A 19,741-nucleotide genomic window follows, 5' to 3' on the forward strand; every position below is an offset into this window, starting at 1 on the left:
AATTTATAACGTGAAGGTTAACATATAACCCAAATAAAATAAGTATAAAATAATGCATAATAATCTTAAGATTTGATTATACTGAGGCCACGTATTCAGGTTCAAACTTCGCAGCCAATTCCTGATGCACCGAAGCATAACCCAATTTCAAAAAGTGTAACCTTTTCCCTCTCACTTGTCCCTCCCATTCCCATTTCATCACCGAGATACCCTAAAACACACACGCACGCACGCACGCACGAAGAATCCAGCGAAAATGCGTGAGATCCTACACATCCAGGGCGGCCAATGCGGCAACCAGATCGGCGCCAAGTTCTGGGAGGTGGTATGCACCGAACACGGAATTGACCCGACCGGCCGCTACCAAGGGGACTCCGATCTGCAGCTCGAACGTGTCAATGTCTATTACAACGAAGCCAGCTGCGGGCGCTTCGTACCCCGAGCAGTCCTCATGGATCTCGAGCCGGGAACCATGGACAGCGTCCGTTCCGGGCCTTTCGGTCAGATCTTTCGGCCGGATAACTTTGTCTTCGGTCAGTCCGGGGCGGGTAACAACTGGGCGAAAGGGCATTATACGGAAGGAGCTGAACTTATTGACTCCGTGCTTGATGTCGTTAGGAAGGAAGCGGAAAACTGCGACTGCCTCCAAGGTGAAATGGACTTCTTATGTGCTTTCTATGTCAGTTGTTTGCGGTGGGTCTATTTATGTAACTTTGGCCATTTTGCCTTAACTTAGTTGCAGCATTCTGAGTTGCGATGGCATTCGTTTTTGTTTGTTTTTCTGCTTGGTACTTGTGGCTGGTGAGTGGCCGTGATGTGATTTACTTAAATTTCTATGTGCTGTTATTCAGGATTCCAAGTATGCCACTCTTTGGGTGGTGGCACAGGATCTGGGATGGGAACTCTGCTGATCTCCAAGATAAGGGAGGAATACCCTGACCGAATGATGTTGACATTCTCCGTTTTCCCTTCTCCAAAGGTGTCTGACACTGTGGTGGAGCCCTACAATGCGACACTTTCAGTACACCAACTTGTTGAGAATGCTGATGAGTGTATGGTTCTCGATAACGAGGCACTTTATGACATCTGTTTCCGCACTCTGAAGCTCACAACTCCCAGTTGTAAGTCTTCGTATCCTTGATTTGTTAATATGAACCTTGTATATTAATGGAATAGCATGCATCGTGATTTCTGTTTTGTTGTCCTTTTATACTTTGTTTTGGCATCATGATAAAGCTTTTAGATTGTTATCCGTACTGAGTTACAAGAGCTTGCCTTTTGGCCCAAGGATTGGAGGTTTTATGATTTGTAGTACGCATCCATTTTTTAGCATCCTACCTAGTTTTGTGGTATCATGATAAAGCTGTTAGATTCTTACCCGTACTGATGTCAAGCATTATATGATATTTTATGTCTCGTGTACAACTGACGGGGTTCCTTGTTCTAGGCCCTTAACTAACCCCACAGGCCACAAGTATTGCCATTCTGTGAAGTCTGAACAGTAAGATAGCAAAATGCACATTATTTCTGTGTGCTTCCATCTCAACCAGCCCATTCCATGACCCTGATTCTCTCTCATACATACCCACTCACCAGTACAATTCCTTATGAATCAACTTTATAGTTAATTAGAATACATGTATTAGGTTGACTAAAACCTAAATTCCGAGAGGCTTGTGATGGTGTGCCTCTCTCACGCATGGTTATATACCTACTGTCATGGCCCCTCAATACAGTATACATGTATTTGTGGGCTAATCATTTGTCATTTATTCTTAATTATTCCATTCACATGTTTGTTAAAAAATGAATGCTTTAATTTGCATCAATGAATTTGGTTTAGGCTCTCTTTTAATTTTTAATTCAACCATATACAAATTGAATGACCGGTTTCTCGCATGTTTCTTTGTATTTGATAAGCTAAATCAAGCAATTGCAACGCAGAGCTTTTAATTGTTTCTTCCATGTACGATTACAGTGTTCCTGAGGTGGGTGACTTGTTTTTAACCTTTTTCTTTTTTCCACTAGTTGGGGACTTGAACCATTTGATATCTGCCACCATGAGTGGTGTCACTTGCTGCCTTCGCTTCCCAGGACAGCTCAACTCAGACCTTCGAAAGTTGGCAGTCAATCTTATTCCCTTCCCGCGACTCCACTTCTTCATGGTTGGATTTGCCCCACTTACTTCTCGTGGATCTCAGCAATATCGTGCTCTTACTGTCCCTGAACTCACCCAGCAAATGTGGGATGCTAAAAACATGATGTGCGCTGCTGATCCTCGACATGGTCGATACCTCACTGCATCAGCCGTGTTCCGTGGCAAGATGAGCACTAAGGAAGTCGATGAACAGATGATCAATGTCCAGAACAAGAACTCGTCATACTTTGTCGAGTGGATACCGAACAATGTGAAGTCTACAGTGTGTGACATTCCACCCACTGGTCTTAAGATGGCATCAACGTTTATTGGCAACTCAACATCAATTCAGGAGATGTTCCGAAGGGTCAGTGAGCAATTCACTGCCATGTTTAGGAGGAAGGCTTTCTTGCACTGGTACACCGGAGAAGGTATGGATGAAATGGAGTTTACTGAAGCTGAGAGTAACATGAACGATTTAGTTGCAGAGTACCAGCAATATCAAGATGCTACAGCTGACGAGGAATACGATGAGGAGTATCAGGAAGAGGAGGCAGAATAAGATGTGAGGACGTCTGTCTTGGTTTTTGCATATATTTCTATTATGGATCACAAAGTCGATGTGTTGAATATTGCTTTCGTTTATGCTTTTTCTTGACTCTCTAAACCTTTTTTAGTTTGCTGTTTGAACTGTGTTTTGAACTAAGATTATGGAGTGTTGATTTTAAATTTCTTTCTTTTTATCTAGTTTATCATTCAAAAGTTTACATGTGCGCCAGGTTGGACCCTATCCTCGTATACCCAGGCAGGGAATTGTTGGAATGAGGTTATTTTCTCCTATTGAATGGAATTCTAAGGTTGTACAATACCTTTTTATTTTAGTATTTTTTACTGACCTCTTTCATAAAATAAGGTTAAGCCCACAAAACCCAATGAACGCAATCGAAACGTGTTCGGTTTAGAAAGCGTAAAACATCACCAAGATATCGTGTTCTGTATCAAATGTTTAGATATTAAATTATAAGATATTTCAGGAAAAAAAAAATTAATAGAAGAGTTGACTGGAGACGACTTAAGTTTTATTGTTTTCCCTTTCACCAAGAATTTATTCTATTGGCATCGACCTATTAAAAAATCACATGAATGAAATAAGTTAACAATTAATCGATTAGTCTGAGCTAATTCAGTTCCCAAACTATTAATGGTCGAGTACTTGATCTATTCATCCCACATCCACATGTATAGGTTTATATGTGTTTCACATAGGATTACCAAAAAAATTTTGGAAATATAATTTTACAAAGAAAATTTCATTCTCTTTATTTAATGAATATTTTAATATGATAAAAAAATTATTGGCAGTAAATCACCGCCGACGTTGATCCTCTTTTTTTTCCCCTGGCTTGATTTGAAATTCATATATGAACAAAATTAATGAGGATTATCAAGGGTTACCAACATCGCCATAACATATTATGGAATTTTATAACCCGTTTGGCTTCCTTTCTTGAGAAGGCGCCTTTCATATCTAAACAGCATTGCAAACATATCCGAGAAAATAAAAGCTAAAACACATTGGCAACGAGTCCTGAACTTGAGTTTTTTCTTACAACAGGAAAAGACAACGATAATCTCAACAGAAATATCAGTTAATACCTTCTTTTACTTCCCAACAACAATAAAATTCTATAGCATTGCAGCTCCTCCTACAAAGAAAACTTTCGTTACAACATATGTTAGCACAAACTGATCATCGGATTCAAGAAACTGTTTGTACGGTGAGTTCAGAGTAGGGAGATTCCAGATGTCGTCCATTTGCAGCAACACATATACACAAAATATGCAAGTGCTGATTGTAACTAATATCCTCATCCGTCCATCAGGTCGAAATCGAGCTGAGAATTTTTTATGTCCAATCGTGAACCCTGTGGCCAAAGACTCGTACCAGAATTAGGATGACTTGGAGCAGCGGTATCTGGAGTTGACGACTTCTCAGCAGACTCTTCTAGCAGATAATTTTCGTCTTTCGTCTCTGACTCAGCTTTGGTCTTTGCTTTAGTGCTACCATATACAAAACTGCATGCCACCACCTGCAGAAAGTATTTATGGCGGTGAGACATAAAGCCATATAAAGGGTGAAAGAGAATTCTACTGGTGAACAAACAAATTTAGCAAAATCAAATGAATACCTGCACCGGATTTGCTGCAGTAAGTCTACCGCCTATGGCTCCACCAATCATTCGCCCATCAGTGTTGCAAATGGAAATGCTTAGTCCGCCGGTTCTATTGCGAGGACCGCCACTTTCAGCGAGTAAGTACGAACCAGACAAGCATAATATTTGGAACCGGCCCTAAAAGAAATAACAAGCCATATTGGTTTCATTTCAGACGGGTGATGACTTACTTGAACAAAAATGTGATGCATTATGGTACCATTAAATATTATATCCTAACAGATTGCCTCATTTAGTAGCAAGAACCCATACTGCAAAAAGACCATCACTTTTCAACATGATAGAATCCCCACACTCGGGGAACCAAATCCCAAATTACATGATAGATTTGCAGCTAATTGGTGTGGCATAGATTTGCAGCTATTGGTGTGGTATGCTATGAATGGAGTTTGGTTAAATTCATTTGAATGGCCCTCTATATACAGCATTCTATCAGGTCAACCCAGTCCATTTCAAAAACAATCAACAAAAGGGACCAGCATAATTTCAAATTCAAGAATACTACAGGGTACATTTAGCAGTAACCATAAATTGAGAACTTAATAAATACTGATTGAAGCCAAGAAAGCACTTTTATTGGACGTGTTTCCTGTCAGAACTACTCTGTCTATTTTAAAATTCGATACCACCCTCTGCTGATCAGAGATACATAAAGAGTTTTGGTTCTTCCAAAACATCCACACCTCCAAATATTAAGAATTTTGTGGGCACCACGTTGTTTATCGCAATTCAACAAGCAAATAATAATAATTCTGCGATGTAAGGCCAAATATCACACGCAATTTCCACAAAGAAATTAGCTCCTTACTACAATACGTATTAACCAAGAAAATCATGATCACCTTCACAAGGGGCAAATAGATGCAAAATCAGAAACCCCACAAGGATATAAATTGCATCGATCGCACATAATTAGCTCAGACATTAAGGTGCGAAGAAAGGTCGTGAAAACAGATGATTCTAGTGGCAAAAAATCTATTATATTAAAAAACTGATGAAAGAAATGAGTCTCCTAAGCTTTCAAAATAGAGCAGCACATGACATATGAAGGATCGGGATGGTTTAAACCTCATAAGTGACAGTGCCAGCAGAAATACTAGGTTGGCGTAATGTTACTGAAGAAACTGATCCATTAGCAGACAAGATGCATAAAGCTCTTGGTCTCTGTTGTGCAAATGCCAATATTTTTGCGGCAACGTCCTGCAGGGAGATCAATAAATTCTCGTACTGCAAGTCTACTAAAACAAGTGCACTCTTGAATGTTAAAAGTGTAATAAGAACAGATTCATATCAAGCATGTATTTACAGAAACCAGAATTGAGAAGATTCTTAACTTAAGACATAACATACCTCTCCAACTCCAACATGTATAACATGCGGTGTAAAAGCTAGCCCAACTGTGCTGTTCATCCATTCACCTGATCAAATATTTCATTTAAGAACATAATGTTCTCACAGCCACAAAATTCGTGGATAGAGCGATTTGCATCTAAAAAAGAGAAAAGACCAATAGTTCCCAAATTCAAGTCTAAAGAAATAACTAAATAAGAATTTCCGGTTGTTTTTACTTTTATGGTGGTTGAGTGGATGAGAAAATTCGAATAACATAAAAAATAAAGGGCACAACAAATGAAGCGGTGAAATTAAAAAACAGGACACCACGATCGTGAAATTAATATGACAAGTGAGAAACACCAAATTTTATATGAATATCAGGACAAAATAAAGAAAAAGCACATTTTTTATGCGTTAAGTAGCTGCACTGATAAAAGTTGTAAACAAAATCGTGGAAACTTCATACAGCACTAAACAGGTTGAGGTCCATCTATTTCTCAAAGACTCGTATTTCAGTAACAAATTAGCATTTCATACAAGTCCAGTAACAAACTACACTTTGCTCTCTGAGAACCTCTTCTTATCTTTCTTAAGGAGAGGTTCGATACTGATGATTTTTCTTTTAAATATTACTATTAGATAACCATAATATTGAATTTTCGGTAATAGGACACACTAATATATGTCATATCAAGACTTCTTGAACTAAAATGCATTGCATCCAGCAATCATCAGAGACACTGCAGATATAGAATCGCAATCAACTACAATAAAAAAATACCAAGAGGAGCAAGCTGCTGCTTCCATCCACTGCCCGGTGGTCGTCCTCTCCGTCTTTTTTCAGAAGGGTTTATCTCGTCGAAACGAGGTGTGGGAGCTGACAAAGGTGATAATCCTAAAGACATATTAGACTTATCTGCAGCATATTTCCTAGGCCTGCCTCTCTTCTTCTTCACAGTTTCACCACTTGGTGGCGCAACAGGCACCGTAGCCATAGTCATTCCATGAGTAAAATTGGGTAATGAGTTCTCAACATGGAAAGCAGAACCAATTACAGCACTACCATTAACACCTATATTGGGATGCATTGCGATGTTGGGATTTGAAAGATTTTTGAAAACAGGTGTGGGGTGTTGTATTTCACGAGCCTGTGTCATGGCTGAGCCACCACCGGGACCATGTCCATTTGGGCCAGCCCCGGGAACCATCAGATCCACCGACTCCACCTCTATTGAAGTAATACGAAGCTGAGGCTTGATATGCAATTCCTTCTCTTCCATCCATGCATTTACTAGATAAAAAATAACAGTAAAGATTCAATTTTTTCCAAATATTTCACCTAAAACCCCTTCTTCGCCATGTGTCATGTATCCGAAAAATCTAAAACTCACTAGCCAAATCCGAAAAAAGCCCTGAAAAACAAGCCAGAAAAGAGGGGGCGAAAACAGTAAACACAACATGAATTCGATAGCTACCACAGAAAAGGTTGATTTTGTTAAGGGTTTAACATGGGTTTTTCATTAATTACATAAAGCAGTTAAATAAAAAGAAACTGGAGATTTCAGGTCTCAGCATGAAAAATAAACTAAAATGAAAAAGAGGAAGTAAAAAAGGCCGAATCTTGAGGTGAAAGGAAAGCCAAGAAAACACATCAAACCTTATTATGTAAATGTCGAAAATCCACGGCCGTCTATTCCTCAAATTTAACAGACCTCCACCCACACTCGAGGTCGCGCCGAGGAAAAATTGGAGAAAGCGAGATGAAAACCTAGATTTGGAGCGTAGGGAGAGTGGGAGGAACTAAGGGTGAGTTTGGCGCAAGGGGCTGCAGGATAACGACAAAAGTAGTTAGATGGAATGGTAAAATTTTGTGGAGCTTTCGAATTAAAGTGAGGTGGTGATGATGATACAATTTATTGCCTAATTACAATTAAACTACGATTTAATTTGAAATAGAATAATTAAATAATAATTTTTCAGTATTTTGTATTTTCATTCCTTAATTCCCACTTAATAATAATCATTTATGTTTGCAATATATTCTATAATTTATATTCGACGTAAAACTTCATATTATTTATAAACTTATTTCGAATTTTATATTTAGTTCTTATGTGATTACATTTTTTATCATCATAAAAATAAAGATATTATGGGGAAAGAGTTTTTTTTTCCCATGTAGGAGCAAGAATATTTCGATTAGGAAAATTTTGAAAAAAATAATATTTGAGTGCTTAGTTTTTTGAAAAGTTATTTTGCTAATTATCCTATTTTGATTTAGAATATCGATATGTATTGTAATTTAATCAAATAATTATATATATATAGATATATTATTAGTTATTATTAAATGTGAGACCTTTACATTAACTATCTTATAGGACAGCAAAATATTTAATTTTATAATTACCCTTCTTATCTTACTAAAAACCTCATCAAGTCAATCCATATTTTACATAGAAAAAAATTTAAACAAAAATTTCTTTTTAAATCGAACAACTCTTCTAAATTGAAAATAATTTTGTGTTAATTGTTTAGTATTATTTGATCATATTAAAAATAATAATAACACATGCAACACGTGTACATCTTTTACTTGGTGTATATAAAGGAAGAGTAACTCATGGTCACTCGTGATACATCAATTTTTTTTCTAAAATACTTACTTCATAATATCATATTTTCTGAATGAAAAAAATATGATACAATAAAATAAAACTTCAAATACTAAATTTTAAAATTATCTTAATCTTATAATATCAAAATACTAATTTTCCATAATATCATATTTTTAAATTATATTCACGTAATTACGTTCAAAAGTTTGCTAGTTATATAAAATATCAATGGTTATATTTAAAATATGCAAATAGATTCTGAATTACCAAATAATAACTTATACTCGAACTTTTATTACAAAAAATATTATTTCAATATTTTAACTCGGTGATTCAAATTTCAAATCAAATAATACTGTGGCATTATTCAAAGTCTTTTATCCAAAGTCAAAATCAATTTCAGGAAATTGCTTTGTAGTTGGGCCGATCTGTCTTATCAGGAAGCCCACTTTCATCATTCAAAATTGTCGGAGGTAATAATTGTCATGTTCGATAGAGCGATCGAACCGTGGTGCTTGAGCTGTTGTGCAATTTAAAAGATTTGAGTTGCACCGTTACCATTAATTATAACTTTTGATAAAGTATTAAACACTCGGTCCAACGAAATTTTTGTAACAAATAACAACCCACTAGCCGGTGCCGTGTAGCCGACCGATATTCCAAATTTTAGATGGAGTTTTTGGATTCGAGGTCCAACCGTAAGAGACATCTTCCCCTGACTCAAAATTAACAACTCACTTCTCATTTAAGATCATCGTTGACAAAATGTAATAATGGAATAAATTCAAACAAAATTATAATGGACAACATCTTTTCAACACAATTATATTATAACACAAAAACTATCTTGAGATAGTTTAAATGATTGATTTTGTGAAACAAATATTTGTTCGACCTATGAAAAATATTTAAAATATTATTTTTCACGGTATAAATTTTATTTTTTGTTAGTGATATTATGAAAAATATTGACTATATACATTAATTTGAGTTAAAAATATTATTTTTATGTCAACATTATATTATGTAATATTTGCTGATTTGAGTGAAAATTATTGTTTTTTATATAAAAAGTAAGTAAATATTACTTTTCAGTGCAGATATGAATCGGATCGACCTGCCTAATAGATATAGATTCGTAAACTCGTGTATCTATACTGTATTATTAAGTGTGAGGACATGATAATAACTACCTAGAGAGGACACGATCTTTTTCTTCCAATTTTACCCTTATATGATACTAATATTACACTTTTGTTTTTTGTTTTTTTTCAATTTCAACACACAAACTTCCAATTTTACCCTTATATGATACTAATATTACACTTTTGTTTTTTTTTAATTTCAACACGCACTTTTATTTTTATTTTTTTTATTTCAACAATTCAAATATCAATTTAGTCCCTCCATAATTTGTCAAACTTCACTTTAATCTATCGATAATGATAAAAAAGATTGCACACGCTAAATTAACTAGTATATATAAGATGTGATGAAACATATAAAAATTACGCATCTAATAGATGAGTGACACATCATTGGTGCTCGCATTAAGTATGTACAGTGGATGTGTATCATATCAAAACTATATATAACTTTATTATATTAAGAGTAGGTCTCTGGTCTCACGAATCTTTATCTGTGAGACATGTCAATCCTACCGATATTAACAATAAAAAGTAATATTTTTTCATGGATGACCCAAATAAGAGATCTGTCTCAAAAAATACGATCCGTGATAACGTCTCACACAAATTTTTGTCTTATATTAATCTTACTATCTTATTATAGTAGATGCCCTTTAATTAACAATTTTCTAATTGGTTTGTGAAGGTAGAGATGAAATTATTATAATTTCATTCCCAACAAACCAACGTTATTAGGCAAATTATCATTTTATATGTCTTTCTATTTTCTTAGCTATTAGATTAGATGATTTCTTATTTACCAAAGTAACATTCACTTTGCCATTTATTGTTTTTTATTTACGAAAATGACATTTGCCTTTGTAAATAATAAAATTGATACATCTATCGTGTTTTGACGACTATACGAAAACGCTACATTTTTTAAATTTTACAATTTTTAATTTTTATAAAAGCTATCGGAGTATCTTTAAAATATTCAGGTCCGCGAGCTATCGAACAAAAAAATTTGGGCTCGAGTTTGACTTGAAGATGTTTGAATATATTCGAGTTCTGCTCGAATTCGATAAAATTGAATACAAATTAAATATTTTTCGAGTCAATCTGAGAAGCTCGCAAACCAACTCAGATCGTTTACACGTTATATGTGTATTCATAGAAGTTGTACTAATCGAATCCATCTAGATAGCAATTTTTTTTTAAAAAAAAATTGTATTAAGATTTTCTTACAAATAATTTTGTTGACATAATCTGTATCGAACAAAATAATTAAGTTTGAATCGAGGGTAAAAAATTATGAATTAAATAACATTCGACGTGATTAAAGAGAACAAACTGATTATATTATTTTATACTTTTAATTTTTAATTAATGCTTGTACTGTCTACATTATTATTAAGGGAGATGAGTGAATATTTTGGTGAATTTATTTATTTTTTAAATATTCCTAAATTGCTTTTACCATAGATGTTAATAAAGTGTAGATTTTTAATGTAAAATGCTTGTAATTTAGTAGATAAAACATTTTTTTAAAACAGAAAGTTGCAGGTTCAACTTCCACGTAACACATTTTATTGATTTTTTTCTCATTTTTTATTTATAATTCATTATTTCAAAATTGCGATTTAATTCCTTAATATTTTTCACAATTATGATATAATCTTTATTTAAATATTAATTAAATTAATAAAAAAAATTCAAACACGCAACGCTTTCAAATGGATGCTAGTTAAAAAATAATGCTTGAAAATTGCTGGACGATCGGAGTGAATTTTTTTTATAACATGTGGCAGACTCACAATGATACCAAATAACACAACATAAACTTTTGTGATACAAGTCAATGATTTATAGCACAACTGATTTTTACGTCTCAAGTTTATAACGATATTTTAAACCCTATATTTTATTGTTAAAAAACTTTTCATCACTCTAAAAAAATTAAAACTTGACGATATCAAAATATAATGCAAATGATATCGGTGTGTAATGAAGATTGATATTCACAGGCATCGCATGATCGATAATTGTGTGGAACATGTTCTTACTCAAATATTATGGGGTATGCTATGAGGATTGATGATTATTTCTCTCGAGTAGGTCTCTTGTGAGATCATCTCACGAATTTTTATCTGTGAGACGGGTCAATCCTACCGATATTCACAATAAAAAGTAATACTCTTAGCATAAAAAGTAATACTTTTTCATGGATAATCCAAATAAGATATCCGTCTCACATAAGTTTTTATCATTTATCCTCTGTCTCGGTTTCTCTATCCACTCGTAGATATATCTAGATTTACCATCTCATCTAGATCAAAAGCTTATTAGTCATATAAGTGGTTTACCACAATTCTCGAACCTTTAAAACAAAATTAACATAATCAAAAGCATTTAAGCGCAACACGCTCGAAATAGATCTGCATTAATAGCGCAAAGACACTCTCTTCCAAGTACACCAGTGTATCTATCTGTATCTTTATATATGTTGTGTATGTTTCTAAATTATCCGTCTATATATGTTTTTTTCTGTTCACCTGTCTATACATATACCCCTAGATCGTTTGCACTGTTGATTTTTCGTTTCAGGCTCTACCCGAACAAACGCTATACGATTTTCTTCTGTAAACAAAGATAAACATACGCAGATAACATCAGTAGTTGGCTTTATGCTCTTACCAAAGCTAGCTTGGCCGAAAAAACATTTTCAAGGTTCCTTTTTCTTTTTCTCGATACTTTGTCTTTTATTGACAAATTCTGGGTTTGAGTTTATTGAAATTGTGCATTCTGGAAATGGGTTTTACTTTTTGTTTTTTGATTCACTTGAGATGGGCTCTTTCTGATATATATATTTTTTTATTATGCTCTGGACTTTTGGGGAAAGTGGGTTTGGTTGGATTTTTTTCCTGGCATTGTATAATTGACTTTGAATGACCAAGTATGTTTAATGTGCGTTAGGTGAATTGTTGACTTGATATAGCCGAAAAGGAAGTATTTTTGGGAGGTATTGGCGACATGTGAAAGCTTTCGGATTCAAAAATGTTGATTTGGTCTCCGTGAGCTTTCCCAGATTTGATTATTTGCTTAAAGTAACTTTCTCGATCCTTAAGTCGTGTGCTTTATGTTGGCTTGTAAATCATGATTGAACTGATGAATGATATGATTTGAGGTATTTCATTGTATATGGCTGAAATTTGGAAATGTACTATGGTTTTTTTGCGAGTTCCTATTGTCTTATCCCCACATACCGTAGATGCTAAACTAATATGATTTTGCGGTTTATATTATTGGCTGACGGACAATGAATGGGGGTTGGTTATTGTTCTGTGGCTTGTTAGTGTTAGGCTTGCTAGTAAGTGATGGAAGTATGAATCATAGGAACATTTCATCTAGGTTTATGATTATCTAACTTTGCATTCATCTTTAGTTTTTGAACTAGTTAGTAAGTTAATCAGTTGTAGATTTGTGCATTCAACTTTTCATACAAACTAAGCTGTTGATTCCCTTTGTGCAAGTTCTTACTGCATCGCTGTTAGAAATTTCTCTGGATGTATCTAGAAGCTGATATTTCTGTTCATTCCTTGGTGGGCACAAATTGTCGTATTTAGTTCTAGACAATATACGCTTTGATGTTTATGCTTTGATGTTTATGCATCTTAATTTTGTATAGAATAACCCAAGTATAGATCTGGTCAATGGAGTCAGATGGATTAAGTCTGAGTTAAAAGTGGCTTTTGGCTAGGAGGAATTTTGAAGTCTTGTTCCTGGTCGCGTTCTAGTTGTTGGATTGGGATGGGCTGCCACTGTTCCAAGCTCAGCTCATGTTGTTTTATCTCGGAAAGTGATGGGCCGGGTCACGAAGCTAATAATGCTGGTTTGTCATTAGATATCATGTTCTTCCTCTTAATTTGTGAAGAAGCTGAGTTCGACTTATTTTCATTTGGTGCAGAAATTGAGGATAAAAGTGAAATCAGTGATTTGCCTGCATTTCGCGAATACACTATTGAACAACTCAGGATAGCTACATCCGGATTTGCTGTAGCAAACATAGTTTCAGAACACGGGGAGAAAGCTCCAAATGTGGTTTATAAGGGGAAATTGGAGAATCAGAGGCGGATAGCTGTCAAACGCTTTAACAGGTCTGCTTGGCCTGATTCCAGGCAGTTTTTGGTGAGCGGACACTGCTTGCATCTCTATGGTCTTTATTTTCATCTATTCCTGTTTCTCCTTTGGAGCGATCAGGATATCTGTCCTTTTGTTTCCTCACATTTATCCCATGTTAAAATTTGGAGGAACCTTATATTTCCTTAATTTTTCTAGAGTTTCAGGAAATGAGATGCGTGTTTTGACTGATCTGTTGCACAGTCACTCAAATCATAAAAAAATAATTCCTTGCACTGGAGGAATTGCTTGAAGAATTGTCGAACTTCTTTGATTTTCTTATAGCTTTATAGATCACAGCTTAAGTACTTACTTTGATTTTAATTGAACTAGTTCCATAATTAAAACTTTAGGAAGAAGCAAGAGCTGTGGGTCAACTCCGGAACACTAGAATGGCGAATTTACTTGGTTGCTGCTGTGAAGGTGATGAGAGGTTGCTGATTGCTGAATTTATGCCCAATGAAACACTAGCAAAACATCTATTTCACTGTGAGTATATTCCATTTGAAACTCACGCATCTGACCCAAGTTCTACACCATTATGTAATGCTTGTTATTATGGCGGACTAATGTGGTGTTTGAATAATTTATCTTCTTATCGAGTTTCGCTTTGCGGAACATAGCCAATTTCTTGTGAATGTTGATCTCCTTTTATTATTTATATGGAGTGATTTCCGATCGGTTAAAAATAATAATTTTTCACAATGCCCAGTCTTGTTAATGTAAATCATAGCCTCATTTTGTATTTAGACATGTTTCTGTTTTACTATCTGCCTAGGCCCTTCCCTAATAAAATCCATACCAAAAACTGTCTGAAGGTTTTGCTTGGTAGATCTACAAAATGTCTATGATCTATATTTTAAATTTCCTTCCAAACATTGTTTGCTCATACTTTCTAAGAAAAAAACAAGATGTTTGCTGCTCAATTTATACATCAATTTACTCTCGTAATCTGTTTTTATAGTACCATTTGTGTTTATATTTTGAATCTGCCTCATTTTCAAATCGATAAGCCTCAGTTCTATGTTATTTCAGGGGAAACACAGCCTATGAAGTGGGCAATGCGATTAAGGGTCGCATTGTATCTTGCACAAGCATTAGAATATTGCACAAGTAAAGGGCGTGCTCTTTATCATGATCTTAATGCCTACAGAGTAGTCTTTGATGACGTAAGTATGAAATTCTTAATTTCCCATTTATGTACACAAGATAAGCATCAGCACAAACATGCTGTTGATTCTTTTTGGGAACTTAATCTGTTATAGGATGCCAATCCTAGACTGTCATGCTTTGGTTTGATGAAGAACAGTAGAGATGGAAAAAGTTACAGTACAAATTTGGCATTTACTCCTCCAGAGTACCTGAGGACCGGTAACAAATTTCACTTTGAAAATATTTATCACCACTTGGAACTGTATAATATGGGATTATACCGCATGTTCTGTGTGGTTTTATGCATGTTTTTGGTGTACAGTATTAGTTTACTCATGGCCTATGATCTTCATGCTACTTGGCTTTCCATATACTAATAATAAGGAAAAATCAGTTTTGGTTAATTATGTTCCATGTATGTGCATAAATGTTCAACCTTTGGAATGTCTTTAAACAGACGAGTGTATTTGCTACTATGTCTTGCCAGTTAGACTTTCTTATGATTGCGACTAAAGCCTATTGCAGATAACCAAGCTGGCATATATTCTTTTGCGAGGCACTAATTCATACCCTTTTTATGTTTGCAGCTCTTGTTAACAAAATAGCTTCTTTTAGTATGTCAATGATTAATTTTTTTGTCGACTTGCTCCTTTTGCCACTGAGACTAGTTTCTCTTCATATGATGGGGGAGTCATTAATCCAGTGTGCTGAAATGTCATTAGAGCAGGTGCATAATCCTTTTTATACTCCTGAAGGAGCTTAGTTAGTGTGGCTCAGTTTCAGGCGTTTGTTTGGATAGAAAAGATGTTGTACAAAGGGCGTTATAAGGTTGATAAACGGAGCATTTTCCCAGTTAGTTAAGGTTGGATCTTAAAGATCTTCTTCTCTCAAAAGTGCTGATCAATGTTACCCGATGAAAGTTTAGACTTCACATTTTTAATCTCCATTTTCATAAGCAGATGTATATTCACAATTAAAGCTATTCTTAAGTTGTAGTTCATTGTGAATTTTTCCACTCGTGCATATTGGCTAGGACTTTAAAGGGTAGATGATTCGACTACTACATAGATGCCGATGCAAGTCTTCCATTTTTTTTAAATAAATTATATTCTCTATCACACACATAGATCTTACTCTAGTTCACCCGCAGAGGGTAAAATATGGAAGACTTCAGAAATAAATTACCCTTTAAGCTTTTATTGTGATGGGTTTTATTTCTTCTTTCTTGTTTTGGTTGAATTTAATTCCCTGTTAGTTTACTTGCTTACAAAATGATTCTTGAAAATTTTGATATCATTTATCATCTCGTTGATTTAAAAAATTCAAGTTTGTGGCATAGTCAGATTAGTCAGAGAGTATCAGATTGTAATTCTTAAACTAGATCACTCTGTATTGAAAATATGAAATTTCCATAAAAGGATTTCTTCATGATATCCAGTTTAAACTACTTGTATATGATGACCCATTTTTCACTTTCCCTTCTTCACGTGTTAAGCTCTCTGGAACTGTGCCTACTATGTTTCTGAACATATCTATAAATCAGATGTCCACAACAATGTATTCCAATCTTCTGTACCTCAATGTGCAATTCAGTCTCTTGCCATATCTTATAAAACCGGAATGGCTTGACTGAAAATTATAAGAGTCTTATTTTGCTTTTAAGCGGGTTTCAACTGAATAGCATCCCCTGTTTTGGTAGATAAAATAGATTTTCTTTGAATTGTGATCAATTGAACCAGTTAAGTTAATTTGTAATGTGGAATTGCGTTCATTTTTGCCAATTCATTTTGTTCTGTCAGTCGATATATTCTCTACATTCTATGAATGTATCTCTCTTCTTTCGATGTTTGTCATCATTATTGACATTAACTTCTGTCTGTTTTCTATGATTTCACTGAAGCTCTTTATAATGTTGTCCTAAATTTTCAGGGAGAGTAACACCGGAAAGCGTAATGTACAGCTTTGGCACACTTTTACTTGACCTCCTCAGTGGAAAACACATTCCACCGAGTCATGTAAGTCTATCCATGTTATTTTTGATGTCTCAAGATAGTTTTTGCTGGGAATACAGTATGGTAACCAGCTCATGACAAATATGCTACTTGTCAATCAACCAGAAAAAGGTTTTAAATCTATCACCACATTGGTTGAAGTCGTTATTACCTCTCGACATTCCACCTTTTGATTTACAGGGCAGTGATGCATGCCAATGACGATGGATTTATAACATTTCCAAGTCAATCATTGAGTTTAGTGTTAAAGGACTGGCATTTAAATCATAATCAGTTGTAGAAAAATGAGTTATGGTATTTGAACAAGCCTTTGGCTATAATGTCCTCTTCCTCCGATACAATATAAACTGTTGTAGCAATATCTACGTGTGGGAAAGATAGCCCGTGCAATTTTCTATTGACAAATCATTTATATTCTTGTGTACTTTCTTTGTTGTGTCGACCAAATAACTCATGTAGCCTTTTGCAGTATGAGATGTTTCATATCGAAATCGAATTTTGTAATCCAAGTTTGACTGATATTTTAGACTTAATTGTGCCTCCCAAAACATGAAAGGTGATAACTTTACTTGAGCATTCTTGACCTGATGGATTGTGCCTCAAGTTGTTCTTGAATCTGAACTTCACTTTGTTTTATTCCCAGAAGAACGACTTCTGCAAAGTTGCCTCACTTCACTCATTTATTGGTACCTAACAATCTTTTTGCTTGGTGACAGGCCCTTGATTTGATAAAGGACCGAAATCTTCAAATGCTAACAGATTCTTGCTTGGAAGGTGAATTTTCGAATGATGATGGAACTGAGTTGGTACGTCTAGCGTCAAGATGTCTGCAATATGAACCGAGAGAGAGGCCAAATCCTAAATCATTAGCTGCTGCGTTAGTTTCTCTTCAGAAGGAAACTGAGGTAGGTTCTTCTCTAATGCTTTATGGGCATATGGTCGATACAATTGTCTAGGATTTAGTGAAATATCTTCCTGAAATTCATACTAGAAAACCAGTGGTAGTGCAGCGAAAGAAGATTCTGCTGTATACAACTTTTTATGTGAAGGTGTATATCAGTCCTTTGACCTGAAATAAAAATCTTTTAAAAAATTTATAAAGAGGTATGTGACATGGGAATCATAGACATAATATAGATAAGAAAGAAAAAAAATGAGGAAAGTTTGAAGCTGTTGGTTGGTTGAATTCATTTCGCTATTCTCCATTTTTCCATACAATATGTAATATGAAGTTATTTTAGCGGAACATTTAGTATTTAATTTGCAGGTTCCTTCTCATGTACTGATGGGCATCCCTCATGGTGGAGGGACTATGCCTCTATCAGCACTCGGTGAAGCTTGTTTGAGAATGGATTTAACTGCCATACAAGAAATATTAGAAAAGCTCGGTTACAAAGACGACGAAGGAGCAGCAACTGAGGTTTCTTTCTGTTTTGTATCGCGATAATGTTTCGTTCTCGTCTGTCTCGCTGACAAACGATTATTTTCTTCACACAGCTCTCGTTCCAGATGTGGACCAATCAAATGCAGGAAACATTGAACTCGAAGAAAAAGGGTGATGCTGCATTCCATCATAAAGATTTTAAGGTTGCGATTGAATGTTACTCACAGGTTAGAACTTCAACGGTTCATGATTCTAATCCTACACAACCATGCATTTCTTGATTATTTACTATTTGATGAGCTACAATTTTCTTATGCGGCACAACACTACTATCATCATTTATAATTTTTAGTATTACGATAGATTCTAGGTTATTTACTTGTAATCATCTGAATTAAAGTTGCCTCTTGGTTGATGTTTCTTTTTCCAGTTTATTGAAGTTGGAACAATGGTCTCCCCCACTATTTTCGCTCGTCGCAGTTTGTCTTATCTCATGAGTGAGATGGCACAGGAGGCCCTCAATGATGCGGTGCAAACGCAGGTTATATCTCCTGTTTGGCATATAGCGTCATATTTACAAGCATCTGCTCTTTTTGCGTTAGGAAGGGAGAACGAGGCACAAATTGCACTTAAAGAGGGTTTGATTCTTGAAGAAAAGCGGAAGGCTACATCCTAAGATAATGGGATCATGCCATTTTAACTAAAGAGAAATCATAGTCTCTTCGACTCCAAAAGTAGCAAAGACGCGTACTCTGTTTTTCATCCTTGGCACCCTTTCCACATGACACATCATGTTTGTTTGAGTGATTAAAAAATAATTGCTCTAAAATCCTTAGACTGGCTTTTTCTTGTTAGCTTGGTGGAGTGTCGAAATGTTTTTCTCCGTGTTGTGGGCATGAAATTAAGCTTGGAAGGGGATATTTATATAGGATATGCGCATTGCGTGCATTAGATATGGTGTTGAAGAGATTTGTTGCCGTACTGTAATTTGTGTACAGTGCTAAGTGGCTGTTTTTTTGGAGGGTTTGATGATTTATTTGCGACAGAAAAACTTGCTTGCATAATAAATTGCTGTAGTTTGGATTTGTTTTGATATTATGGAACTAACTAACAAACGACTTGTATATCTATGTATCTATTATCTATTATTATTATTATTATTATTATTATTATTATTATTACTGTTACTGTAAATATATGAGTTTGAACTGTGAATTTTAATCTATGTCCTTCTCTTCGTTAAATAATATTTATTAATACATGTCAATTTTTTTTTTGTTCTCATCTATCTATTAATCTATTATTACTATTATTAAGAATCTGTATAATAGAGACAAAAAAATATCTTGGTCTGTTTTTTAATCTTTCAATTTTACCCTTATGTTATATTATTATTACACTTTTGGTTTATTTCTATTTTTTAATTTCAAAAAACACTTTTGTTTTGTTTTTTGTTTTTACAACAATTCAAATAGCACTTTAGTACCTCGATAATTTGTCAAATTTCACTTTAATCTCTCGATAATTATAAAAAAGATCGTACACACATACCGCGTGTGCAGA

At 34.8% G+C, this 19,741-nt stretch overlaps 3 protein-coding genes across 10 annotated transcripts; 2 read left to right on the top strand and 1 right to left on the bottom strand.

Annotated features, from left to right (window-relative positions):
- Window positions 1–187: 187 nt before the first annotated feature.
- On the top strand, window positions 188–2,870 carry LOC142542878 (tubulin beta-2 chain-like). The gene is made up of 3 exons (XM_075649761.1): window positions 188–650; window positions 852–1,121; window positions 2,029–2,870. The coding sequence occupies exons 1-3, from the start codon at window positions 257–259 to the stop codon at window positions 2,697–2,699; spliced, it is 1,335 nt and encodes a 444-aa protein (XP_075505876.1). The 5' UTR covers window positions 188–256; the 3' UTR covers window positions 2,700–2,870.
- Window positions 2,871–3,686: 816 nt separating this feature from the next.
- LOC142542879 (AT-hook motif nuclear-localized protein 11-like) lies at window positions 3,687–7,118 on the bottom strand. Its single transcript, XM_075649762.1, is given in 6 exon segments — window positions 3,687–4,227; window positions 4,327–4,488; window positions 5,440–5,571; window positions 5,722–5,789; window positions 6,488–6,905; window positions 6,907–7,118. Coding segments are annotated over 6 exon segments (1,086 nt in total). The 5' UTR covers window positions 6,991–7,118; the 3' UTR covers window positions 3,687–4,005.
- A 4,738-nt stretch (window positions 7,119–11,856) lies between these two features.
- Window positions 11,857–19,204, top strand: LOC142542880 (serine/threonine-protein kinase BSK7-like). Of its 8 annotated transcripts, XM_075649764.1 has the most exons (13): window positions 11,857–11,961; window positions 12,059–12,181; window positions 12,428–12,558; window positions 13,140–13,343; window positions 13,419–13,639; window positions 13,984–14,119; window positions 14,666–14,799; window positions 14,896–15,001; window positions 16,712–16,797; window positions 17,511–17,699; window positions 18,062–18,214; window positions 18,292–18,405; window positions 18,609–19,204. In XM_075649764.1, the coding sequence occupies exons 4-13, from the start codon at window positions 13,262–13,264 to the stop codon at window positions 18,852–18,854; spliced, it is 1,467 nt and encodes a 488-aa protein (XP_075505879.1). In that variant the 5' UTR covers window positions 11,857–11,961; window positions 12,059–12,181; window positions 12,428–12,558; window positions 13,140–13,261; the 3' UTR covers window positions 18,855–19,204. The 8 variants fall into 8 exon arrangements, with proteins under 8 accessions (XP_075505879.1, XP_075505878.1, XP_075505882.1 ...); XM_075649763.1 differs by lacking the exon at window positions 11,857–11,961 and having other exon boundaries at window positions 11,981–12,181; XM_075649767.1 differs by lacking the exon at window positions 11,857–11,961 and having other exon boundaries at window positions 11,981–12,181; window positions 13,175–13,343.
- Window positions 19,205–19,741: the final 537 nt, after the last annotated feature.

Source organism: Primulina tabacum, chromosome 4, assembly GCF_025594145.1.
Source record: "Primulina tabacum isolate GXHZ01 chromosome 4, ASM2559414v2, whole genome shotgun sequence".
NCBI lineage: Eukaryota > Viridiplantae > Streptophyta > Magnoliopsida > Lamiales > Gesneriaceae > Primulina > Primulina tabacum.

What these genes read in the sequence shown, in the direction of transcription:
- LOC142542880 (XM_075649764.1), top strand. Translation starts at nt 13,262, where the DNA reads ATGGGCTGCCACTGTTCCAAGCTCAGCTCATGTTGTTTTATCTCGGAA. An exon ending in CTCTTCAGAAGGAAACTGAG is followed by an intron (nt 17,700 to 18,061) that starts GTAGGTTCTTCT and finishes TTTAATTTGCAG; the next exon opens with GTTCCTTCTCATGTACTGAT. An exon ending in CGATTGAATGTTACTCACAG is followed by an intron (nt 18,406 to 18,608) that starts GTTAGAACTTCA and finishes TTCTTTTTCCAG; the next exon opens with TTTATTGAAGTTGGAACAAT.
- LOC142542878 (XM_075649761.1), top strand. Translation starts at nt 257, where the DNA reads ATGCGTGAGATCCTACACATCCAGGGCGGCCAATGCGGCAACCAGATC. An exon ending in AAACTGCGACTGCCTCCAAG is followed by an intron (nt 651 to 851) that starts GTGAAATGGACT and finishes GCTGTTATTCAG; the next exon opens with GATTCCAAGTATGCCACTCT. An exon ending in GAAGCTCACAACTCCCAGTT is followed by an intron (nt 1,122 to 2,028) that starts GTAAGTCTTCGT and finishes TTTTTCCACTAG; the next exon opens with TTGGGGACTTGAACCATTTG.